A 27,571-nucleotide genomic window follows, 5' to 3' on the forward strand; every position below is an offset into this window, starting at 1 on the left:
TCTCTCTCTCCCTGGCCCCTCCTTTTTAAAGCAAATAATTATTCACAGAAATTTTGGTCAGGCCTGGGGGTATGAGGGCAAGCACCTGGAATACCCAGACAAGAGCCTTGATTGTTAGTCATATAATAAACACACCATAAACGCTATTGAGCAAAAACAGAGCAATGTAATACACCCAACATAGGATGTTTCAGTCTTTCAGTCAAAAGAATTTAATGTTCAGTATCTCCTCTGTGTGTATGTATGTGTGCATGTGTTCATGTGTACACATGCCCAGCACTGAAGCAGGAGAGAGACAAATGTAGTAGCAGATGAGATCTAGAACTGCAAGAGAACTCAGAGATCATTTTGTCTAATTTTCTCATTTATTTTTTTTTACAGAAGAGGAAATTGCCAGGGTGGTTAGGTGATATGAGAGTTGGTTCCAACTGTTCTTGGTGTCTCTCTGAACTTCTTTCTTATATTACCCATTATATTCCCCGGTATAACCAAAGATACCAGATATTCTTGTGGCTATCTCAGTGAGGTTTCAAGTTTTCCCTTATCTCATGCTTTTGGGGCAGAGCCTAGAAGGATTTCTAAGAGAGGTACTTTAGAAATAAATGAATCCTTGTCAAAGAACAGGAGATCAATTGCTCTGATCTGAATCACCCTGTGAATTGTTATTGCTATTTCATGGCAAAAATACTAGAATAGTTTGCTATTTCCTTCTTTAGCTCATTTTACACTTGAGGAAACTAAGACAAAATGAGTTAAGTGACTTTGCCTAGGGTCACAAAGCTAATAAATGTCTGAGATCAGATTTGAACTCAAGAACATCAGTTTTCCTGATTCAAGGCCCAGCACTCAAGCCACCATGCCATAATCAATCGCCCCATTCAGAGCCACTTGTAGGGATAGTTGATTATAGGGAAAGAAGCCTTGACTTGAGAACCAGACCTGCAGTGAGTCATTTTGGTGCATTTCAATTGAGCAGGTAAGGGATAGAATCTAGGTTGTTATATAGCATAGAGGTGAAGCCACTTTCTGGAGACTTGCTTCAGGTGTTGGTAGAACAATGGAAGCTAGTTGGAGGATTTGAAGTGTGGTGTAGCAATAGGGGCAGGAAATGTCCCTAGTAGTTCTTTATTTAAACAAATTATTCTTGTTAACTAAATTAGAAACTTAATTCTTCTAAACTGTTACAAAATGAATCATAAGAGCACTTAAACTTGAGCGCCCTGAGGCAAAGTCTAATTGCCTTGTCCTAGTTACTCACATGAGAATGAAATAATAGATAATTTAAAACAAATACAACAGAACTTTATCTATTATGTTGATGTGGTTTGGGTAGTTTATGAAGAACTTTGGGAAAAATTAAGGTTGTGGGGGAAGTTTTTCAATTTCCATAAAGCATTAGAAATCCTAATAAAAATTAGAATTGTGTCTTCAGAATATGTCCTATAAATGAAATTGACCAACAAGAATAAAAACATGGAAAACCATGAATGGTCTACACTACACAAAAGGAATAGAGATGGTTCTTAGAATTTATGTATTTATTTTTTTAAATGAACTAATAAAGAGATCACACAGTAGTAGGTTTCCAAATTGATTAGGCTACCTTCAATCTAGAAATAATAAATGGCAGACATGACTTCACTAAGCTTTTAATAAAGCTAGGAAGGATGTATGAGATGAGTCATGGTTCCTTTACATTTCATTTGTATTAATAGAAGTGCCACAGAAAATGAAATCTGCAGGTGACTCTCAAAGTATGCCTTCTAAAGGGGGAATTGTTAGTGCTTTCCTATCTGGTGTACCCTCCAGTGCTAATTTCCATAGACCCTGTGCTACCAGAGAGGATTATGTCCTTGGCAGAACAACAGCAGTGGAGAATCTGGGGGATTTGTTTGGCCTCTGATGAGAAAACCACCATAGGGAGGTAATGTATTCCCTTGTCTGTCTGGGTAGATTTGAGATAAGAACTGATGTCCTTGGAATGTGAAGCCTCCCTCCCTGGCCACCTGGTGCAAATGACCACCCTCAGGCACACCTGTCCAGGAAAGCTGGATTTGAACCGGTGCCCTAAAGGTGGGGAGAGGGCATTTGTAATATCCTGAATCAACCTGCCAAGGTTCCTCTTTCAGCTGCCACTTAAGAATGGAATGTGTTCTGGAGGGCAGCAGGTGGGAAAAGGACAAAAGACTCCTTGTTAGAGCCTGTGCCCACACATGGGGTCTGCTTTTCCTATACCAGAGCCTAGTGTAATCATAGGACACGTCTCCATCCTTCTCCAGTTCATTGTTTTTGTAGCCAGCCTCAAAAATGCATTCAGAGTGTGGAGGATTTAGAGAGTGGAGAGGTAAAGAAAGAAGGGTTAAAAAAGAGGCATGTCTGAAGTCTATGTTGTGTGTGCAGGGGGGTAGACTGGATCCAGATCCAATATAACTTTCCTTTCCCCCACTTGCTCCTGTGAGCATTGACTTATTGACAGGATAGAAAAGATTCTTTCCCTTTAGTTGGGAGGAATGAAAAGTTATATTGTGAGTCAGAATCTTGTTGCCAACCAGGAATTAGCCTTTTAAAGGAAAAGGAGGGGAATGTCAAGTAGAAGAGGCCCATGGAAAAAGGGAGTGAGAGAAGCACAATCACATACAAGATCACAACAGTTTGGCATGCGATGGCCCTAGAAGGGAACCTTTGATTGCCCTGGGGTCTCTGGCTCCCAGGTGTGAGGCCTGAGGCAGGGGAGAAAAGGGGAGGCAGCAGCACTGTTATCTTATACAGAGACACCTGCGGGAAGAGAGAAAGGTGAAAACTACAGACTATTTACTTAATCTCTGAGAATAGCTTTTCCTTCTCTGTTCTTTGTGCTCTGAGGATTTAACAAACTCTTTTATGGGACACATATGTGGTAATTAACACAAGGTATATTAGGTCTTGTGCCATATGTTTGAATTTCAAAGATCACATCCTTGCCTGCCTTTTCTCCCCTTAGGGTTTGTTGCTTCAACATGTGTATGGATCTGTGTGCGCACACCTGTGTGTGTGTGTGTATGTGTATATGTGTGTGAATTCACACACTCTAATTTCAGCAATATCACCTAATATTTGTAAAGCAGTTTTTGTGGTTTGTGACCCCCTACTTCTCATGCAATTTCTCTTTTGACACCCAAATACTCCTATAAGGTAGATATCCTCATTTTACAGATGAAGAAACTGCATCTCAGAGAACACAGTGAGTCAATCTCTCTCTCTCTCTCTCTCTCTCTCTCTCTCTCTCTCTCTCTCTCTCTCTCTGTGTGTGTGTGTGTGTGTGTGTGTGTGTGTGCAAACAAAGCACATTGGACTGGAGTCACATGTGACCCAGACTCATATCCTGGCTCTGACACTAACTATGTGATCATGGGTATGGAACAGCTAATTTCTGAATTCAGTCTCTTCATCTGTAATTTGGAGGAAATGTTGTTAGTCTTTTCTAAATCTGTGTGACCCCATTTGGGGTTTTCTTGGCAAAGGTACTGGTGGTTTGCCATTTCCTTCTGTACTTCATTGTATAGATGAGGAAAGTAAGGCAAGTGAAATGCCCAGGATCACACAGCTAATAAATGTCTTGGGCCAAATTTGAACTTGGGTCTTCCTGATTCCAGGCCCAGGGCTCTATTCACTGTACCTCCTAGCTACCGTGATGGAGAAAATATACCAATAAAGTTTATGGAGGCAGGAAGGGCTTTTTTGGAAGGTGGGAGCAATGTTGCTAACCTTAAATTATTAACTAAAATATTGTTGCCAATATTATTTTAATTATACCACAATGCTATAGAGCTAGTGCTTTCTATAAGGGGTTACATGATAGGTTGGGCTTATGCATATCCCTCTAAGAAAAAAAAGTGATGATAATGTATAATGAACAATCTTTTCCAAAAACCAAGGAACTCAAATCATTCATTCCTACTGTGACTAAATAGTCATGCCCAAAATATATGTGAGCAAACCATCCAATTCTTGGAACCTTTTCTTTAATTTACTTTTCTGCATCTTTTGGATAAGATGACTTGGAGGTAGAGAAAATTTTAAAGGAAAAAAGATCAAAACTCCATTGGAATTCTTTGTAGAAGCTTTTGTATTTTCCAGGCAAGAACTTCTGGATATCAGAGGGAAGACCTTTTAGCAAATCACTTTGTTTTGAGAGACTTTCCTGTATCTTCATACCTTTCTAATCTTGTTTTCAGGAATTAACAGAAGTATAAATATAGGCTTTCAATATAGCTTCAAGGGTAAAGGACTGACTGTAAGAACTTTTTTCTCCAAAGTCCTTTTCTCCCTCTTTATTTTTAGGGCCTCTTGCTGACTGGTGTACCTATAACATTGGCTAGTGCCAGATCTGATACCTCCTCACTCATATTCTAATTTCAATAATGCTTAAGAGAGGTGGCTCTGTTTTCTCAGGGGGTACAGGGAGAAAAGGATGGGTAGTTGGTAGATTGGATAATAACAATAGTTGACATGTGGCACATTAATGTTTGTGGGCACCCTGTGGTTAGAGGACTAGATCTGAAGTCAGGGAGACATCTTCTTAAGTTCAAATCTAGTCTCATACACTTACTAACTGAGTGTTCCTGGGCAAGTCATTTCACCCTGATTGCCCCACATCCAGGGCCATCTCTAGTCCTCTTGATTCATATCTGGGCATTGGACCCAAATGGCTCTGGAAGAGAAATATATTTAAAATGTACTGGAGAAGGAAATGGCAAAGCATTCAGTATCATTGCCAAGAAACCCCAAATGGAGTCACAAAGAGTCAAACAAGATTAAAATGACTGAAAAATAACAAAGTTATATTCCTAAATGTTTTGATATTCTTTATCTTATCTGCTCTTTGCAGCAATGCATTTACCTCAAAGGTATTTTTACCCTCACTTTATAGATAAGGAAAAAAAATGAAGCCAGCGTCAGGAGGATGTGAGTTGGAATCCAGTCTCAGACACTTGATAGTAACTGTGTGACTTTGGGCAGGTCACTTAACCCTGATTGCCTCTCATCCAGGGCCATCTCCAGTCATCTTTATTCATATCTGGCTATTGGACCCAGATGGCTCTGGAGGAAAAAGTGAGGCTAGTGACTTAGGATAACATCCCTTCACTTCAATTCATGTGTTTGTCATGGTCTCTCTCCTGATGTCATGATCATCTTTACGAATGAAAGACAAAAAAATTTCATCATCATCATCATCATCACATCCAGCACTCTCTCCATTTTACCATGGTACATTTGACAAAGGAATGGTTATGCTAGCAACCAAGAAGAACCTATATGAGAGTTAGAAATAGAGCAGCTATACCATGTCTCACTGGTGTCAGTATCATCTACAGTCACATTAAATCTGTTTTCTTTTGTTTTCATTGCTGCTTTACCTCTTGATAAGATTTTTTACCCTTAATAATCTCTTTCTGAAGAAAGACAAGTTCATATTCATTTGATAGGAAATCTGAGACCCCAAAAATGGAAAGTAATTTGCTTAGGAGCTTCCCCTAGTTACCAGGCAGAGTTGGAATTAATAGTTCATAACCCCCTCACCACCCTTTTCCCTCATTCTGTCATTTGATAGGGCTTCTAATATTATTAAACTAGACCAGAAACTCAAATGGGTGATATTAAGTTGACTGTCTTTAAATCACCATCTTCTGATTATTATTATTATGGAAGACCCTTTATCTTTGTAAGATCTCAAAGAGCTAGATGAATAAATATCAGCTGTCATCAGTATTGTTTCAATTATGTCACAATACTGTGTGCAGAGGGAAATGCAGTTTACAGCTGGTTTGGAGTTAAATTCAGACCATTCTGACTGATATCATTCCTCTGATCAGATCCCTCATATCTGCCTTGTGAACTTAGTCCCATTTTGGGGGACTTAGGGAGGAATGAAAGGGTTGAGAGGGGAAGATTCTCTTTTTCCTCCAACAGCCTAACCCTAATCCCCAGAAGAGAAATAGAAACCATAGTTGGGAACATTTTGGAAAATTTCTTGAAGTTAAGAAAACCTGGCAAAGACTTCTTAGAATTCCTAACTTCATTCAAGATTTATGTTATGTGTCATCTCCAATAGGAATCCTTTCCAGAGCCCTTCAATTGTTAATGCTTTTCCTCCTCCTTGTCAAATGATCATGTATGTAATTTATCTGTTTACATGTTATTTACTTCTCAGTTTTTTGAGGGCATGAACTGCTTTTCATTTTATCATCGTATTTCAAAATGTAGCATAAGGCATAGTACATAGTAGGAACTTGCTTGATTAGAATGAATAAAGGAAACTGAGGCTCCAGAAAATTAGGTGATTTGCCCAGAACCACAGAGTGATTTACTGGAGGGTGGGATATGAACCAAGGTCGATTCTGACTCTCATTTTTGTATCTACTTCGTAATTTCTATCAAAATATCAACTCTTTTTGCCTTTTCTCAACTTCAAAGCCTGATCTAAAAGTTAATTTAGAAAGACAGGCATTATACTATACTTTTTTAAAACTTCTCTTATCATTTTCCCCCCATCACATGGTTTTCTTTCTTTTCCCTTAGTTCTGATTCCTCTTACACAAAATGACAAATATGTAAATATGTTAAACACAAATGGACATGTACAACTTTTACCAGACTGTTCACCACCATGGGGAGGGAAAGGGCAAGGGATAGTGTTAGAAAAATGTATAACTCACAAATTTGCAAATGGATGAATGTTGAAAAACTACCATAGCATGTAATTGGAAAAATAAAATAAAACTTATATTAAAATTTCAATTAAGGAAAGAAAGAAAGATAGGCATCTAAAACCATATATAAAATTTCTTCTCATCCATCCCAATTGTCTCTCCAATTCCAAGAGCCTATGTTCCAAGTAGGAAGTAGGACTCAAATGTCCAAGATAGAGAGTCAAGGTAAGGTTCCTGGATCTTGGAGGCTGTGGAGTCCCTGAGTTGTAATAGGAATTGAAATTTGATTCCTTGTTCTTTTCATCTTTTTGCCAGTGGTTCATCTTGAGATGTAGATGAGAAATAAATACTCTCAAAGAGGTAGAAAAGTTTTCTCCATGTAGCAAGTTTGAGTCTCTTTGGAGGGAAAAGAAGGCAAGTGATTCCCTGGAACTCCTATAACATTTCTTTGTATTACCATTTCCTCAACTTTAGAAGGGTGAATATAAATGTGTATATTTGAAGGTATAGGACTCAGAATCAGATCTGGAGTTAAATCCCTGCTTATCTTCTTAGCTATTTGACTCCGGATAAGTCAACTTCACTAGTTTTCTCCTCTGTAAAATAGTGTAACGATAATTAATGTTATCTATCAGTGAGTCAACAAGTACTCACTTTGTACTCGACACTGTTCTACTGATTTTTTTTTTGGCAAGGCAATGGGGTTAAGTGACTTGCCCGAGGTCACACGGCTAGATAATTATTAAATGTCTGAGGCTGGATTTGAACTCAGATCCTCCTGACTCCAGGGCTGGTGCTCTATCAACTGCATCACCTAGCCACCCCATGCACCATTCATTTTTTAAGTTTAGAGACAAAAGAAAAGCAAAACTACTTCTTGCCCTCAAAGAGCTCACATTCTAATGCAGGAAACATTACAAATACCAGAGAGGAGTAATGTAAAGAAAATGCTTTCCAAATAGTTGTGTTACAAAAATGGGAGTTTCTTTTAATAGCTAGAAAGAATGAAGAAGGCAAGAGGGATGGCAGTTGTTTATTTGGTTTTCATATCTAAGAACAAGACCTGATGATCAAGTTCTCCTGGAGGGTAGAAAGCACTTAATTTTTTATTTTTGCTTTTCTATGACAATGCTTTGCACATAGTAGCTGTTACATGCAAATGTATTCAGTTGGATTGAAGTTGAGATTAGCAGAAATGTCATGGATACAGGTTCACATGTGAAACTCATCATTGGATTGGGCAGTATTTCCTTTCCTTTCTGACCTCATAGCCTGGCATGTCACTATCCAATCTAAGTTCAATATTCAGCTCAATATTTCTAATGTGAAAGCAGGGGAATAGATGAGGGAGATTGATTTCAGGAAAGTCAATGAAAATATGGCATTGTGCCTGACATTACCTCTAAATCCAAAAGTGGAATACTGTTTCAGGGAGAGGTGAAGAGCAGATCAGATCATGAACCTAATGGTGTATCTTAGGACCAAACCTTTAAAACTATACTCTAGCCCTGAAACACAGCTAAAAAGGTTTTTTTCTTCCTTAGTCCTTTATCTGGACCAGTCTTAGTCTTTCAGTTCTTTTTCTTGTATCCCTAGTCTGACTTGGAAGCACTATGCCAGCCTCCCTTTTTTTGTGAACCTAGGAGATACATATACAAAAATGTGAATGACTGATCTAAATGTTTTCACACCTTTCTTAGAAATTAATTCTTCCCACTTTCCTTTCTTCCCTTCTCTAAAACATTTATACTTTAAAATGAAAGGATCAGAACAACTAATACTGGCATTTATGGATCTTAGCGGAGGGAGAATGTTCATGGTAAAGATCACCTGAAGAAAATCTAACCCAGCATAATAGAGAGAGAATTAGACTAAGATTTAATCTTCCAATAACTATTCTTCTGCAGTATATTTCCAATCAGATTCACAAAAGAATTTTTCAAATAGGTGCTATCTATTCCTTATAAAAGGGAAGTCTTAGAAAAATCATTTCAATACTGCACCTTGTGGTCATAACTTACAGAAAGTCTCAGCTCAGTGGCTCTGAAAAGCACAAACTTTCTTCTTCCCCCAAGGGAGAATTAGTCTACTATTATTCCATATAGGATAGGAGTTCTTAACCTGTCAGTATACATAAATATGTACTGATGTATATGTTTATTAGGGGAAAATGATAGTCACAATGGACTTCAGGAGAAAGGTGTTTAAGAAGAGACCAAGAAGCATGGGGGGACTTTGGATCACTAAGAAGCTTTCATTTATTTATTTATTGATATATTTTTTGTGAATCTGGAAGGGGCAGTGGTTTTCTTTTCTCTCCTTTTCCAAGGCTGTGTGATCTTAGAGACCTCAAGAGGTTCCATTACTATAGAAAGCTATTCCAGCCCCTTTGACACATTTGCTTTTGAAGGACCTGGAAGAGAAAGCTCTTTGTATGTAGTCAGAATAAACTCATTGTACACCCAAACAATTAACTCTTCAATTGACTTGCCAGAGACTTGAAAACCCCAGCCCTGCTTCTCTGGACCTCTTAGACTCTATTCAGTCCCTTAAGCACATCTTTTTTCTTTCTTTTTTCTTTTTTTTTAGTTTTTGTTTTGTTTTGTTTTATTCTGAAAAGTCTTTCCCTAGAATAGTCAGGGCAGATCAACATTGTCCTTTGCCAGACATTTATCTCCACCTGCCACTGAATGTCAATCAGGAATCAAAAAGCCAAACAGAGGAGGCTTTGAATAGTATCATCGGGGGTCGAAGTGACTTCCAGCTGGATGTGCGTGGGCCAGGCTTCCCCGCAAGGCTAGGAATTGAGCTATTACATAAACCCCCTGTCTATTGGCCCACAGAGTCCTTTAGGGGGGCCTGTGATTTCCTCCGGGAAACACCTGCAAGGGAACTACAAGGCTTTGAGAGGAGGGAGAACTAGACCTTGAATTTTGGAGGACCAGACATATAAATGTCTAAACCACTAGAAAATATTTCTGAGTTTCCAAAGCTGCTGACCTACTATAGAACTTTGGACAAATCATTCAAATTCTCTGTACCTTGGTTCTGCATGTGTTTGTCCTTTGCTTCTTTCCCAGGTGGTTAGGAGAATGAATGGATAAAACTTTGCCTCATTTAAAACAAGATAAAGGACAGCATCTATCCAAAGTGGTAATTTTACTATTGCTATTCTTAACTGCTTCCAGATGAAATTCCTCCAGATTGACTTTCCTTTTTAAAAAAATCATTTGAAAAAGGTTTTAATTTTATTAAGTTAAACTAAGCAGTTTGTATAAAAACTATATTTTTCCAATAACACTTATATATTTAAGTTCTATTTATCTTTTCTTCCTTCTTTCCTTTCTATCTGTCTGTCTGTCTTTCTGCTTTCTGTCTTTCTTTCTCTTTCTGTCTCTGTCTATCTAATCTATCTATTTATCTATCTATCAGCCAGGTGGAGAAATAGAGCACCAGGCCCAGTAAGACTGAATTCAAAACTGATCTCAAACATTTTCTGTGTGACCCTGGGAAAGTCATTTAACCCTGTATGCTTTAGGTCCTCATCTATAAAATGATCTGGAGAAGGACACAGCAAGCCACTCCCCAGTATCTTGTCTTGAAGAATTGGACACAATTTAAGGAATTCAATGACTGTATGTGTAAGTGTGTGTGTGTGTGTGTGTGTGTGTGTGTGTGTGTGTGTGTGTGAGAGAGAGAGAGAGAGAGAGAGAGAGAGAGAGAGAGAGAGAGAGAGAGAGGAGAGAGAGAGAAGGAAGAAGGAAGGAAGAAAAGGAAGAAGAGGAAAAGGAAGAAGAAGGAAGAAGAAAAGGAAGAAGAAAGAAGAAGGAGAAGAAGAAAGAAAGAAAGTGCATGTTTAAGTATAGGGATATTTTAGTAGAACTTCCCCTATGTGAGGCTTTGGCTAATGTGAGCCTCTCATAGTAATCAATATGCTAGAATGAAAAAAAATTATAAAAATACAGGCAGCAAAAATACAAGATGTCAGAGTAAATGGGCAGCAGTCACAGGGAGGGAGATGGAGAGAGGAGATAAATTCTCTCTTCCAGTTTGGCAGCAAGTTCTGTCCAGGAAGGTCATTATTTAAGTGGGTCAGTGAGCCAGACAAAGCTCCAACTGCTCATGATTACATTCAGTCCAGGGTTATAACCCCCTTTCCTTGCAGTCATCCAGGCTAATGGATCTTTCCCTGACATTCTTTTGCATATTCTTCAGGCTATTCTCTGGGATTCAAAAGTTTGCAGCTTCCCTATTATCCTTCTTGGCTTCTGCCATAACCTTACAACTGCACTAAGACTTTTGGTATACCCTGTATGCTCCTTATGTATTTGTAGGGTGTAGTTTTTTGCAGGTGGAAAGAGATCATGAGAGGCAGAAGCCACAAAAGACAGGGGGATAAATGTGAACTAGGACAATAAATCTTGATTGGCAGAGGGATCTAGTGTTACAGAGGTATTATATCTTCATATTCAGCAAAAGCAACCAAGTGTATGCAGGAGCAGGCAAGAGGACTTTCAGCGTTTTGTTGAATTGAATGGAAAGAGGTGTTAATAGAGTCAGGGGAAGTGATGCTATAAAAATGACATTGTGTGGCTCTGTGCTGTGTTTATTTTCCCTCAATGACTTCCAGATAGACCTTGGGCAGCTTAGGAGTCAAAAGATCTTTGTTTCAAGATCCTGCTTAAAAACATGCAAATATAATGGGAGTTCTTTTTTTCTTTTTTTATTGTTCTGGCATTTGACCCTCCTCTACTTCAACTTCCAATATCACTGCCAGTCCCCCACACACATACTGCCCAGGAGGAGTCTTTATCTCTCTCTGTTTACTACAGATAACTCTGTATCTCTTGGAATCCTAGGAGTCGAGCAAAAGTGAGAGCTTATTTGTTTTAATTTCTTCTCAATCTGACTGGCTTTCACATCTATAGGGACCAATTCTTTTTAACTTTCCACATCCCTCTTGCCTGATTTCAGGGGTCAGAAAGGTCAGGAATTAGTATCATTGCCATGGGATGCTGCATAGACTCTCTTGGGGATGAATCACACATACTAACTCTTCTTTTGGAATATGGCGCTGGATAGCCAAGGTCAATTGTCCTCTATGCAGCTCCTGAATTTTCTCTGTATGCAAGAATTCCTCATTTCATCTCTATTTGAGTCAAATGATCCAGGAGTCCTAATTGTTGACTTTTATTTTGAAGACTTCACTGATATTCAAAGCAATGTTTGTTCTCTATTCCTTATTTATTATTTCTATATGGTATGATGGTAATATATATACACATGTTTATGTGTGTGTGTGTCTGTGTATTATACATAATAGGATTTTACCTGTGTTCCCCTGGTACCCTCATGATAAGGAGAAAGCAAGGAAGGTCTCTAGTATGTTGGGTGAATTTGCAATAATGAACTTTTTGGAAATTGCACAGGATAGATAGAGTGGGAAGGAAGGGAAAAAGCATTTATGAATCACCTAACACATGCCAGGTGCTTAACTCATTTGATAGGCCTGGATAAATTACAGTCTGCATAACTGTCACTGACTCTCAAATCAATGAGATCACAGAACCATTTAGTATTTAATATGACTTTACAGTGAAGCAATTTTCTTTTTAACGAGATAAGCTTTTGAAGAGAGGAAATAAACAGTAATACAGATGTTTGAGATCAATGTATTATTTCCTATCTCTTTCCTCCAACCCCAATCACCTTCTGAAATTATTGACACTTTAAACAAGCAGTTTCCTGTCCTGTTATAGAGAGAGATGTCAAACATACCAGCCAGTAAGCAGCTCACCCCTCTCCCAAAGGCTGCATATTAATAAAATGTTATTGGGAAATATTTAATAAAATAAATTTTAAACCATAATAAGACATAAATAATATTACATTTTAGAACTAAGTCAACATAAAGCCAAAAGGATATTTATGTATGGATTAGTGGCTCCTAATTTGACTTTGACACCACTTCTGAAAAAAGGAATAACAAACATTTACCCCAAGACTAGGGTAAGAATGACAAAAATATTTGTTCTCATCTCCATGGTAAGGACACAAACAAAATGAAATCTTTCTGTGTTTCGTACTTTAATGCTGTAATTCATGCTGAGATGGATATTTTAAGTCAATATAAAAGATGCCTAGATAGCACAGTAGTTAAAGTGCTGAGCCTGAAGTTAGCAAGTCCTGAGTTCAAATGTGGCCTCAGCCACTCACTGAGTGACCCTGGGTAAGTCATTTTATACTGTTTGCCCCAGTTTCCTCATCTATAAAATGAGCTTAAAAATGGCAAACCGCTCCAGTATCTTGACCCAAATGGGGTCAAGAAGAGTCAGATACTACTGAAGCAACTGAATAACAACAAAAAAACTGGACTTTCCACTATCCCCCATGTCATAAAAATACTATATGGGGCTTAGATGATGGCAAGATGGACCTTTCTGTTTTCTCAAAATGGTGAGCACCAAAAATGGAGGCTATGACTAAAGATCATGGAAGGCAGAACCATCTGGAACTTTTTAAATTTTTTTTTATTTTTTCAATTATGTTATAAAAGTTTTAGGAACTATTTTTAACCCCTTGTTTGTCCACAGCTGTGAAACCACTAAGACAGGTTTTGTGTTGGTAAGTCTCACAGTAAGGATGGGGAAGTCTTAAAGGAGGAGACCATTATCCTGATGATGATATTATTACTTTGTCCTCTATGAGAGCAAGAAATAGATATCATAGGTCACATTTAGTTCTTTCTAAATTTTGTCTACCATGACTAATATTCTATCTAGCATCTGAAATGGGGAAATTGAAAGCTGACAAGAGAATTCTTCCCCATGTCATACTTTGCTTGGGAGTAAAAATCTCTCAAGAAATGGACACTGACTTTTTCTTACTCATTTCCATACCCCTTGAAACTGCAAGTACAGGAATTTGTTTTGATGGATGTCTTCCTCACCCTGCCCCTTTTATCTTCACCTATGCTTTCCCTCTATGTTATTTTCATTCTGGACTTGGCCAGGCCATGTGCAAACCCCAACCATTCAACAGTTCTGGAGAGTAGATAGTAATTTACCTCAATAATGGTAGTCTCTTTTCGTTTCTTTTTAACCCTCAATTCAGATGATGGATCTAAGCCAACACCCACAATGGAGACGCAACTGGTATTTGATGGAGATGGTAAGAACTGTTTCTTCTTTTCATTCTACTTAAAATTTTAGATTTGGGAGTGGGAGAATTGATCTTTTTTTTGCAATGAGTTAAGTATTAGTTTTTAAACTTAAAAAGGAGTTAACTCTAGGAAGCAGGTAACCCATTCATTTGAGTTTTAGTTTTATTCTTTCCTTGCTTGCTGTGAGACCTTATTCATTGTCTTTCTCTCCTGGTTATTATTGAAATAAAAATTAATATTATAATCTACTAAGGAAGAAATGGCTCTAATTTGAAGAAAGTAATTTACCAACAAATCCCTAATCTGCCTCCAGCCCCTGCTACTCCAATTTATCTTCCCTACTGCTATGAGTAAACATTCTTCCTCATGCTGCCTCTATAACTTCCTTGTCAATCCTCATTGACTTTAGGCTAGTATGGCCTCTTTACCCTTTTATTCAAGATTGTTTACAATCTAACCCCAACCCAATACCTCAGTCTTATCTCACTTGCCTCTCTCTAAAGTACTCCTTCTCCAGTCACACTAGAATTCTTAGAATCCACCAACCACATCCCTGGGGTCCAGGTTGTTCCTTCTAGGCACAATGTTGTGTACAGTCTTATATCAACTTATTGACATATATATATATATATATACAACTCAAATGCTGCCTTCTGAAGCCTTATCTGATATTTCTCTCCACCCACCCCATAATCTTCTCAGAGCCAGACTTCATGTAGTAGTCAACTAACATTCAAATTATATTGGAAGTTGCTCATACCATTCTCATTCATTTATTCTTTGTATATTCTACTTATATTATTGTGCAAGTTTCATCTTCCTTATTAGATTGTAAGCTACTTGTGAACTAGAATTGTGCCTTATTGACCTTTGTCTCTCTCTCTTTCAGCATCTAGTAGGATATCTTAAATATAAAACATAATTATTAAACATTTGAATTTATTTAAACAACTTTCAGGTAACATACCTAGATTGATTAACATAGGGAACAAGGGGGAATTAGGGATATAACCCTTTGCCTCAAGGAACTAATAATCAAATAAATGAGACAATAAGCACATGTGTAAAGTTAAATAACAGTATAAGATTTAAAAAAAAAACATTAAATAAAAATAGAAAGGAGAGATCCCTGATTCTTAAAGCAGGTGTCCAAATTGTATATTCCATCTTTAAACAGGAATGAGCTAGTATCAATTAATCTTTTAGACTTGATACTTAGGGATAACTGGATAGCAAAGCTATCTGAGTTTGACTGAGATTTACCTGGTCCAGCAACTTAAGAACTCCTAAGAACCCTGGGTCCTAGACCTTTTTAAATTCCCTGTGAATAACAATTGAGTCTGAGAAGACAACTTGAGAATTCAGATGATCCTGTAGTAGGTTCAGGATGTCCCTGGAAAGGAATGGATTCCAGACCCCTGGACCCCAAAGAACTATGGGTCCTAGAACCAACCTTGCTTCTCTGGAGCCTTTAAGACAGAAGAATCCTTTAAGATTAATCTGGATCAGACCTGCCTTGAGATTTTGGCTGATTGGAAAGACAACAAGGAAAAAAACTTATTTGACTCTTTCATTTTCTATTTCTTGTTGAACAGTTCCCAGTTAAAGCGGTCTCTGTGGCTTGTTTGGATCCCATTTTGTTGACTTATCCCCTTTAAATCTTCTCCCAGGGAAGCAGCTGAGAGGAAGTGGACTTGGCCTAGCCTTCTTTAACTCCTGGGATAATATTTTGATTTCTGGTCAGAATGGTTTAGGGCCCCTGGCCTCTGACTATTTTGTGGATGAGTCCTCTCTATACAATGCAGATGTCTCCCTACAGAATCAGTGAAGGGTAAAGAAGAGTTAAACTTGCTATCCTGAATCAGATCTTTTGAGCTGGTTTTAAAAAGAAAAGGGAGAAGCAAGAAATAAAGTCAGTTTTGGAGGAGAAGGAGGGATCTCCTCATAGGTTTTAGGAGATACCCCCACTCTTAGAACAATACTCAAGTCAGAATCAAGGAGTGAGAGGTCAAATTCTGACTGCATGCAACTTCATGATTGTGGTAATTTTCTCTTCTTCATTTAACCTTTGACCCTTTATTTTTATCTTTTTATGCCCTCAGAAATCACGGCCCCTACTCTATGGATTAAGCACCTGGTAATCAAAGATTCCAAACTAAATAACACTAATGTAAGAAATTCAGGTAAATGATCCTTTGGGAAGAGTATTCTTTACTCCATATTCTTTCCCATCTTTTGCTGCTAACTAGCTGTGTGACCATATTACCCTGGGTTTCATTTTTTAAAATGAGAATTTTATTTATGAGAAGCAAGTATTTATGAAACATCTACTATGTGCCAGACATGTGTGAAATGACCTCTATTCCAAAGTGAATATTGTATGATATGTGTGGTTTAACTTTAAAATTTTTATTTACTTTCTAGCTGTTATGCAGAATATCCTCAAATCTGAAAGAAGCAAGGCTATTCATAAAATTATCAGCCAGTGAACCCTTTAAGCTACAACCAGTTTTTAAAGTATTTACTGTCTTTGGATACTGACTGTATATTCTTTCTGTTAAATTCTTTTGGACTCTGGCATTGGTTGGATCTTCCATGATTCTGGTAGGACAAATGTGAATCTTTGAAGGTTAATAGTTTTGGGGAAAACCTTATTCTGAAGACAAGGCTCATGTCCATAAATAGAGAATAAGATAGGAGAATGATTCTCAGTTTTTTTTGTCTTGGGACTCCTAAACACTCTTAAAAATTATTGAGGACCCCAGAGAACTTTTTTAATATAATGCATCTTTTGATATTTGAAATTTCTTTATAAAACATTTCGTTATTATGATGAAGACAAAACAGTAACCACCTTGGGAACTCACTACAACTAATTATATTGAAAATTCAGTTATCAATTTTTTTTAAAACTTACAGGCTTTCAGTTTTAGGTTAAGAACTCTTTTCCTATAGAGTTGCCCAGAACACTGAGGGGTCAAGGGATTTTCCTAAAGTCACACAGCATTTCAGTTGAATTCAAGCTCAAAACTTGAACCCCAGGTCTTCCTGGTTCTAAAATCAACTCCCTAACCACCATCTATGTGGCCTCTAAATAGGAATTACAATTATCAGATTCATAAATTACGAGTTTCTTTATAGATCTACTATGAAATTAATCATTTGTTAGTCTATCATCCTCTAAAGTGTCAATCAATAAGCATTTTAGTGTCTACTATATCCTAGCCTACAAAGAAAGGCAAATGGTTTGTCCCTTGCTTTTGAGGAACTTGCAGCCTATGAGGGAAACATTTATACAAACTTTGTACAACCAAGTTGTCTACAGGATAAATTGTAAATAATTGAGAGAGAAGACATGAGAATTAAAGGGGATTAGGAAATCTTTCTGTAGAAGGTAAAAAAGAAACCAGGGGAGCCAGGAGGTGGAGACCAGAAGGGAAAGCATTCCAAGTTTGGGGAACAGCCAGTGGAAAAACATCTGGAGTCAGGAGATGGAGTGACTTGTGGGGAACAACAAGGAGGTAGGTGCCACTGGATCATAGAGTATGTAGAGGTGAGTAAGATCTAAGCAGACTGGAAAGATGAAATGGGAAAAAGTTATTAAAAAAAAGGTTATTTAAAAAAGCAAACAGAGAATTTTATATTTGATCCTGGAAATAACAAGGAGTCACTGAAGTTTACTGAGTTGGAGTTTGGGGGTGGGGGTTGGGATGGATATGGTCAGACCTATGCTTTAGGAAGATCACTTTAACAAGTATGACTTTGTGAAAAATGATTAAGGGTGGAGACTATCATAGGAAACATAAAATGTATGCAATTTATTTATCTTTCTGAAATTGAAATATGTCAATACTTTAAAACAGTAATAATTACAAATTAAGGAGACAAATAATTATGGTTTATGTGTAACCATAATGAAATTGTGAGAAGTTTACTTCAACTGTGTATATAGTTTATACTGTTGATGTGGGGGAGGGATTAGAAATAAAGATGATGATGTTGATAATGAGTCAGGCAAGATTAGATTTCTTAATTCAGGGAAAGCTTCAAGTTTTTATGACATCAAAACCAGTTTCTTGTGTCACATCTCATGGTGGTGAAATGTTTAGGGGGTATTTATCTTGTGAATGTCTAGAGGTAACTTCTGGAAACAATCACTTTACCCTTAATACTGGGAAGGCCTTTCTTTATTCCATGGCCCAGGTTATTGGGTCATTCATTCCAAGCCAAGCCAAGCCAAGCAGTATTTAATAAAGTTCTGCTACTTTAATGAAGTATGTATGAACTTTGATAGGAATATGAAGAAAAACTAAAAACAACCCTGTCCTCAAGGGTTTACATTCTTAGGGAGAGGAGTATAACATGGCAACAGGTAAGTTTACATGAAATAATTTGAGAAGGGAGAGAGTACTAATAACTAAGGAGATCAACATAGGATTTCTGTAGAAGTTACACATGAGCTGAGCTAGGAATTATAAGGAGGGAGTATATTGGAGGCAGCTATGGGTGCAATGGATAAAGTAATATGACTGGAGTGAGGAAGACCTGAGTTCAAATCCAGCCTCAGACCCATACTAGCTATGTGACCCTGGGCAAGTCACTTAACCCTGTTTGCCTCATTTTTTTCATCTATAAAAGTGAGCTAGAGAAGGAAATGGCATCTAGTATCTTTTCCAAGCAAAAACCCAAATGGGGTCACAAAGAATTGAAAAACAAATGAACAACACCATATCCCAGGAAAGGAGGAAAGCCTGAACTAAGAATGTGAGAAAAAAACAGTAATATGCAATAATCTCAGGAGACTCAATTGTAATCAGACAATGAAATACTTCAAATGCCAAGCTGAGAAGTTTGGACTTTGTCACAAAAGTTCTTAAAGGTTCTTTAGCAAAGGAGCAGTGTGAATGACCTTGTTCTTTCCCTGGTGTCATGGCAGTTATCTTCCTTATCTCTTTTCTTTAAAGGAGACAACAAGAATCCTTCCTAGAAGGAGCTAAGCCCTAACTGTGGCCTCCTACATCCCTTTGCATTGCTTAAATTGACCAGAGGTTGCTTCTGAAAGAAGTATAAATGAGGTTTATTACTTTGGGATGTGGCAACTTTAGGTGATGGCTGAAATAATGGTTGTTCCCCCCAAAGGAATTGAAAGGTGGGTGGGTGGCCTGAGGATTTGCCAGTGAAAATAGTTTTCTTCTCTCTGACTTCTAGCACAACTTAGTCCTTCTGCCTGGAAAGTGAAAATTTCACATTCCTTCTTAAGGAATTCCCCTCCTGTCTCTCTATCCCCCCCTTTTTTTTCTTTCCCCTTCCCCCCCTCTCTCTCTTTCTCCCTTTTTTCTTCTCTCTCTCTCTCTCCTCTCTCTTTTTCTCTCTCCTCTCTCCTTTTCTTTCTCCTCTCCCTTTTTCTCTTTCTCCTTTTCTCTTCTCTCTCCCCTTTCCCCTTTCTCCTTTTCTCTCTTTTTTCTCCTCCTCCTCCTCCTTCTTCTTCTCTTCTTCTTCTTCTTCTCTTCTTCTTCTCTCTCTCCTCCCCCCACTCTTTTTCTTTCTTTAAAGGTTGCCTAGATCAGATGCCACCACTTCAAATCAAGAACTCAGTTCCATAAACATATATTAAACACGCGTTATTTGCAAAACCCAGTCTTAATCACTGAAGACAGAAAAACAGACTAGAAAATAGACCCTACCCACAAGTAGTTTATATTCTACTAAGGGAATAAAACATATACTCAAGTAAACATAATACAAGTTAGGGAGTAAATTGACTAAGGGGAAACTAGACAAAATGTTTTAGGTTGTGCCCTGGACCTGGAGTCAGGAAGAAGACCTAAGTTCAAATCTGGCCTTGGATTCTTAATGTGAACCTAGGCAAGTCACTTAACCTCTATGTGCCTCAGTTTCCTCATTTTTTTGCAAGGCAAATGGGGTTAAGTGGCTTGCCCAAGGCCACACAGCTAGGTAATTATTAGGTGTCTGAAACCAGATTTGAACCCAGGTACTCCTGACTGCAGGGCCTGTGCTTTATCCACTGCTCCACCTAGCCTCCCTAGTTTCCTCATTTTTAAAATGGAGATAATACCTACCTAACAGGGTAATTGTGAGGATTAAATGAGATAATTGTAAAGTACAATACTCTCAACACTTGGAAACAGCTATAAAAAATGTTAGCCATTATTTAATTAGGAAAAGTGCAGAGAAGACAAATAAGGGAGCCACATGCCTATAGAACAAGTTTTGTGTATATTTAGAACACCCCAGAATTGAAATTTTGAATCCTGAAGAGATCTCAGAAGCCATGGAATCTGACTCCATAGATGAGGTAAATGAGGCATAGAGCAGGTAAGTGACTTACCCAGTGTCATACAACCTGTTGGTGACTGAGGTTAACATAGGAATTCAAATCTTCCAGACCTCCATCTCCCCACCCCTCTCCAGTTCTCTGCCCACTAAACCAATTGCGTTTCTCCAAGTTAATGCACAAAAGTGGTGAGGCAGAATTCTAATCAAATTTTCCTTCCTCTGAGTCCAGTAGTTTTTACAACTGTCTCAGAGTTGCTCGTGGTACTTCAGCTGATCCTCAAAGGAATAACAATTCTAAAAAGTGGAGGAGAGAGAATACATTTCTGGTTGTAAAGGAGGGCTTGTGAAATTGTGAAAAATGTAAGTGCAAGGATCAGTCAGCTGTCTAGTTTGGTTGGAATGTAAAGGAGAGAAACGTAAAGCAAGTCTGTATAGGTACCATGGAGAAAGATCATGGGAGTCCTTGAATGACAGGTTCAGGAGTTTGTATTTTATTTTTGATTGGACAGGTTTGGGGAGTAGGGGAGACATTAAAGGTGAAATCACTTGATTTAGAAAATTATTTGGAAAGTTGCACGAAGGATGAATTGTAGAGGTTAAAGATGAGCAGGTGAGATTAATTAGGAGGCTTTTATAATTGCCCAGGTAACTAGGTTGAGGCCCTAAAGATAGAGAGAAAGGAACAAAAGGTTACAGAGGCAGTATTTGGTACAACTTGGTGACCAATTAGATGTGGAGGGTGAGGGAGGATGAAGAATCAAAGATGACTGAGATTATGAAATTAATTAATGGGGAAGAGTTTGGTATCTTCAGTAGAAATAAGTAATTTTGGAGGAATTGGCACAGGGTGGGCAATGAAAGATGATGCATTTGCTAACAGACATGGTTGAGTTTGAATTACCACTGGACTATCCAAGTGAAATGAATGAATGTCAGTGAGTAATATAGATTTGGGCATCATAATAAACATTTTGGAATAAATGAGATTTCCATAGCTAAGTCCAGGATAGTTCAGTATATGAATACCCACACTTAATAGTATGGAAGATTATATGATGGCTCAGAAAAGGAGACTGAAAAAATGACCAATCAAGTAAGTGGGGAGCCATGAGAGAGTAAGCTCAAAATAGACAAGCTAAGGTAACAATAGACAAGCTAAGCTAACAGAAAACAGTGTCAAAATCTACAGAAAAGTCAGGTAGCATGAAGACATTAAAAAGATTTAAATGTTTTTGAAAGTTAGAACCACTTTTTAATTTTGTACTCCTAGCATCTTATATACAATAGGCATTTAATTTATTTAATTTATTGAAGTCAGTCTTAATAAAAGACTGTGTTCTCTTCCAAATATGAAATGCTTCTTAGTTTTACCAAAAACTAATGCCCTGCAAAAAAAAATGAGACTGCAAAAAAACAAACCAAAAAACCCTTTGATTCTTTGCTTCTCAGTTATTTAAACTGCATGCCTCCGATAGCCTCTCAGAAGTATTCTGCAAAGTTAGATGGGAACCTGGAGTTTTAACTTGCATTATGACACCAAGGGTGATCCCAGTGTAAGAGAGAGAAACCATTTAGTGAGGTGACAAGAACTTGATACTGACTGTCTTGTACAGTCAGATACCTGGTAAAAGTGTGTTTTGTTTTGTTTTTAATGAAGATGTGATTGCAGAGACCCTTTTAGTTTTCAGGGGAGTTACCTATTGATGATAACCTCTGAGTATGATTTACATGGCTGTGATTTCTCTCTTCCCACTACAAGAGCCCAAAGAAACATCTCAGCCTCACTTCTACCCAAGCATCCTTTTTTTCATGGTCAGACCCTATTATTCTAATTTTTTTTCTTGTTAATCTGGCAATTATTGGTATTGGAAATATTCTGCAAAGTAGCTAAAGGTTTGGGAAGGCAAGACACATGGTCAGACTTAGCAGGTCACCCCCATCCCCCACCCCAGAGCCCTCCTCCCATACTTCTCTTTCCTCCCAGGTGCCTTGGTTTCTCAAATCCTTAAGCCTCTCATATACTCACCATAGTCTGTATCATCTTTTGGGTGTTTGACAGATTTCTTCCCTTAAAAAAATGTCTTCCTATTTCTTCCTCCTGTTCTTTTAGAAACACCTTGGTACAGTGGAAAGAGTTCCATATCTGGAGTCAAAAGACTCAAATGTGAATTCATGCTTCTGTCATTCACTGAATTGTTCTGAACCTTGGTTTCCTGGTGTGTAATATAAGAGGATTGCACTAGATTATTTTTGTGGTCTCTTACAGTTCAAGATTAGTGTTCCTAAAGGCCCTTTAACCTTCTCCCTCCACCTTACTTGGTCTCTGTTTTTAAGAATAATGCATCCAAGTAGATAATGCTTTAGAATTTGAGAGTTGGTATCTCTCAGAACCAAGCTTTGACTTAGGACTCTACTCTTTTGGCTTTAATGTTTTATTTTTTGAGGAATTTATCAATTGTTTTACAAATTGTTTGGTCTTGTTTTACAGAAGAAGAAAGTGGTTTAGTGACTGATTTAGAGCCTCATCAATAACATGATTTAATAACAAAGTCTAGATTAGAATTCATGTTCCTATGTTTCTAATTCCCTAGAGCTCACTCCACTCCTCTGACATACACTCATTCCATACCCTCTTGTACCAGGATAAGTTCCTATGGTCTGTTTTTCAATGTTCTTTTACCCTCTTGAATATCTTGTTTCTTTCTACTTGTCTTTGGAAGTGGTCTCACAACTAAAAATGTTCACAGGAATCTTCCTCTGTCTATTAAACTGAATATGAGTGTTTGAGGTCCTAAACAGTTGCCATATAGAGAAAATAGATAAGAAGGAGAAAGATGGAAGGACATAGACAATGTAATTTGGAGTCAAGAAGATTTGGGTTTGAATCCTGACTCCAATATTTACTAACCATGTTATATAAGTAAATCATTTATGACCTCTCTGAACCTCAGTTTCTCTTTAGTAAAATAATATTGGCAGTACCTATTTCATTTCATTGTTGTTGAAGTCAAATGTGATAATATATAAAATATTTTTGAACTTGAAGGCATTATATCATGTCATAATATAATATAATATTGTTATATTGTCATTTACTGTTTTGTTCTCACTCCTAGACTTTTCCTTTGAACTCTTTTTTATAGTTTTTTTTTGCAAGGCAATGGGGTTAAGTGGCTTGCCCAAGGCCACACAGCTAGGTAATTATTAAGTGTGTGAGACCGGATTTGAACCCAGGTACTCCTGACTCCAAGGCCGGTGCTTTATCCACTACGCCACCTAGCCGCCCCTCCTTTGAACTCTTAAAAGAATTTGATAAGATTGCTTGAATTTTATCCATGCTACTTGAATCATTTCTTCATTTTTCTCTACTTCTTGGTTTGATGTATGCCTGGCTTAGCTTTCCAATCTTAGAATAAAAATGTGAGAAAATAGAATAAAGGAAATGGGAAAGGTCTTAGAAGGAAATGCCTGTATGTACCATTCATTCAATGGATCCCTATTCCCTACAGAGAAAAATAAAGAAGACAAGAAAACAAGGATTTCTGGACTAGAATCTTAGGTTGAATTAAAAAAATCATGACTTCCTTCACTCATTTGACTTCCACTTGGTCTTCAAGTACAGGAGTCCTCATATATTCCCTTAATAATAAAATAGTTACAAATAAGTATAAACATAGTTCTCCCTAAGTTGTAACAAATCTTAACAATGTTTCTCACTTGTTTATAGATATGACAATGCTTACTTTTATCTGGATTTATTTGTGTCATATATATATATGTGTGTGTGTATATATATACACACACACACAAATATATGGAGAGTCTCAAATCCCAATGTGCACATATATTGGGATTCGAGACTCTCCTTATATCATCTCTGGTTTGAGGCTGTCAGATCTTCAAGTACATAGACCTCTCTTCCCTCTGACAGGGAATCTGTTGTCTCTGGGGTTTGATAACTCAAAGGCTGCTGAGTCTAACACTTGTGCTCCCTTACCCCTTAAACTCCGTTGGTCTGCATTGACTGCTTGCAGGAAAACCACAGAGTGATGTAATAAGTTGAGGTCTGGAAAAATAAACAGCTCTCAGGGAAACCAGTGGTAGTCACCATAAGCAAATACCCCACAGCCACCTGGAGACTTGCACATGACGTGATTGGAAGGAAGAATGAGTAATCCATGAACGTTAGCAGCTGAGGACCAGTTGGGTGCATGTACTTAAAAAAAATGTTTATTTCTAGAATCAACTTTTTGGACTACTGCCTCCCTACCCTATACAGGTGACTTGATCCAATTATGGTCCACAATGGTTGGAGAGAGAATGGCAACCAGAAACATAGTAGAAGGGTGTGAAGATAATCCAAAGCCATTCTAGCTATAGCTTTCTTCACCACCCTAAGCCATTTTTTTCTCTTTCAAGTTTTCCTTCTGCAGAATAGAGCAGTAAACAAGGCTAGACACACCAATGTGGTTATTCTCTCATTCCTTTTTTGCTCTATTTTAAAATTAGTTCTCCCAGTTGATTTTGCTACTTCCTTTCCCAGAGCCTATCCATGGATAGGTGGTGGGATGGGTCTGATGGGAATCACATGCTCCATTCTCATTAACTTGTTCTCTAGGGGGAATAAATGGTTTCAGCAGATTAATTTGTACAGTCTGTATTCTTAGGGGAAAAAATACAAACTACAAAATCCACTGTTTCCTTGTTTCATATACCAGAAAATTAGAAAACAAATGTATTTCTTTAGTAACCTTTAGCTGTTCTTTTTAAAGCATTATTAAACAATAACAACCACATTTAAGACACCTTTTAGGTAGGTAGAACACAAATCCTAAATGTGTCATATAAATTGTTCCTTCTCCATGCTTTGATCTGCATAAGAGATAAGATAGGGGGAGAGGTGTTGAATTTAAAAACAAGTAAGATTGCCCTCATGGACCTTAACATTCTAAAAGGGAACTCAGAATCAGCCTCAGTTTTCTAATCCACAAAAGGAGGATAATAATATCTATATCATCTCCTTCACTGCATTGATGTGAGGGTCAAATGAGATAATATAGAAAAAAGCACTCTTCAGACTTTGTAACCTCATCAATGTCAAGTCAAATCAAAAGAAGAAATAAGAAAACTGGGCAACTGATTGTATTTGGGGGTTGAGAAAGAATGAGGAGTTTAGCATGACACCAATGTTGTTGAGTTTGGTGATGGTACAATAGTGGTGCCATCCACACTATTAGGGTAGTTAGAAGGGGGGGATGGGAGGGATGATAATAACTAAATTCTGACTCCTCGCTCAAGTTCTAGCATTATTACCAATTAGTGTCAAAGAACTGTGATTTTTGTCAGTGTGGGCTCTCTCTCCAAGCACTCATTTCCCTTAGGATCCAAGCAGATAAAAAAATTGCCCATGGTCACACTGCCAGTCAAAAAATGATCCTACTTGAGTCTTCTGACTCCAAACCTAATGCTCTATCTAAAACACTACAATGGCCTTTTAATACTAGCTATCAGTCAGATAATTATCCCTTCCACTTCTTGAAAATCTTGAAAATCTGCATGTTGCCCTCCCTTCACAGCAAATAAAATGTCTGAATTTTTTTTCTTTCATAGGGTACCTTATTGTAAAGTTTGGATTAAGTATTTGGTCATAGCTCTTTGTCATCTGCTGCTTTTTGAGTGTCGTCTATAGCTTCCACAAAACTTCCCCCAAAATTCCCCATTTAATTTCTTATGTCAAATTGAGATATATCAAATCCACAATGGGGAAAGTCACAATGTGGAAGGGATAATTGTAATCTTTTCTTGTCTTCAGACTTGTTCTCAAAATGACCTAGTAATAAGACTATTTGGCTTGTTGTTATTCCTTCTAAACTGTTGGGGTTTTAAGTTAATTTTCCCCTCCCTTCAAGGTAGAATAGTGACACATTTAATGAAGAAGGTAGTAGAATCTGGTTTTGAGGAAAAGATGACATCAGTTTGCATATATTGAGATTAAGCTTCTACAGCTACAATTAGATGGCAATGGAAATAAGACACTGGGACATAGAAAAAAGATCTGGGCATTTTCCACCTAGAATAGGGTGGCCATTATCTTTTAATAGAGAAGTGTAGTTTAAATCAAGGTTTTTCCATTCGCAATCTTCTATCCCAGATTCATGTTCTTTGTAAAGAAAATTTTTCCAAAATTTCTGCATTCTTGTTGTAAGACTGAGTTCACTAAGACATACTGTGAAAAAGATTGAAGAGAGAGGATAATTATGATTGCCTTGAATTGAAATCACAATTCAAATGTTGGTCAGTGACTCTCCTGGGAATATGAAGTCAGCAGACTAATGAGATAACTAACTCTTCCATAACATTAGTGAGAATTTCCATAATGACAGATAAAAATGAAAATAAATTGTTATAAATTATAGGACACCATTATTCCTGTCTATTCCTAGCCAGAATGGGTCATATTTACTTCTCTCTCTCCCCTTTCTCTTTCCCCAAGTCATTTAGTACACATAGTGTATATGCTTCAATAGGGTAACTCCAGTATCTGTGTGTGACTTTTTTCCCTTCTGAGTCTATGATCCTTCCTTTCTCCCCTCTCTAGTACACACACACACACACACACACACACACACATAATAATAATAATAATAATGTGGGCCCTTCATTTTCATATTTGACCATATCATCAGGATGGTGATGCCATGACAGCACATGAATTGGATTTGAGTGAAGGGATGCTCCCCCCCCCACACACACACACATCAGTGGATTTCTATACACTCTGTATCTTGGACATTGACTAATGATTTTCTAGGATAATCTCTCTTGAATACATGTTTGAGATGTTGTATTCTTTTCTTTCTTTTTTATATTAAATATTTATGAAAATTCATATATATATATGCATATATAACAACTATTAGTTGTTCCTACTTTCCCATTAGTTCTTCCTACTTTCAATAAAACTTTCTCCTGCAACAAATGAGTAGAGTCAATCAAAACAAATCCAATAATTGACTTGTTTTGTAGTCTGTCACCTCTTGCCTAGAAGCAGGAGGCATGCTTCACAATCAAGCCTTCTGAAATGATTGGCCACTATTGATCAGACTACTGAAGTCTTCTATTCTTGTTTTCATTTACATTACTGATTTCATTGTGCAAACTATTCTCCTGGCTCTGCTTTCTTTGACCTCCAACTTTATCTGAATTTCTCACATTCTTTATTTCTTATGGCACAAAATTATCCCATTTATTCATATGTCATAATTTGTTTAGCCAATCCCCAGCTGATGGGCGTTCACTTTCCTACCAGTTTTTTGCTCCTACAAATAATGCTTCTGCAAGTATCTCCACATGTGTGGGTACCTTCTTTGTGCCTTTGACCTCTAGGAATAGTTCCTCAATTTTGTTTTGACATAGAATACTG

The 27,571-nt window shown here is 37.5% G+C and overlaps 1 protein-coding gene across 3 annotated transcripts in view; it reads left to right on the forward strand.

The window, feature by feature from the left end:
• The window catches only part of SMOC1 (SPARC related modular calcium binding 1), a 208,813-nt gene that overhangs the window by 133,450 nt on the left and 47,792 nt on the right, over nucleotides 1-27,571 (forward strand). For 2 of the 3 annotated variants that reach the window (XM_074235833.1, XM_074235834.1), the window contains exons 6-7: nucleotides 13,770-13,859; nucleotides 15,954-16,034. In XM_074235833.1, the coding sequence (XP_074091934.1) occupies nucleotides 13,770-13,859; nucleotides 15,954-16,034 (171 nt within the window). The remainder of the gene's footprint in view (nucleotides 1-13,769; nucleotides 13,860-15,953; nucleotides 16,035-27,571) is intronic. The other variant, XM_074235835.1, reaches the window with a different exon arrangement.

Source organism: Macrotis lagotis, chromosome 4, assembly GCF_037893015.1.
Source record: "Macrotis lagotis isolate mMagLag1 chromosome 4, bilby.v1.9.chrom.fasta, whole genome shotgun sequence".
In the NCBI taxonomy this organism is placed as follows: domain Eukaryota; kingdom Metazoa; phylum Chordata; class Mammalia; order Peramelemorphia; family Peramelidae; genus Macrotis; species Macrotis lagotis.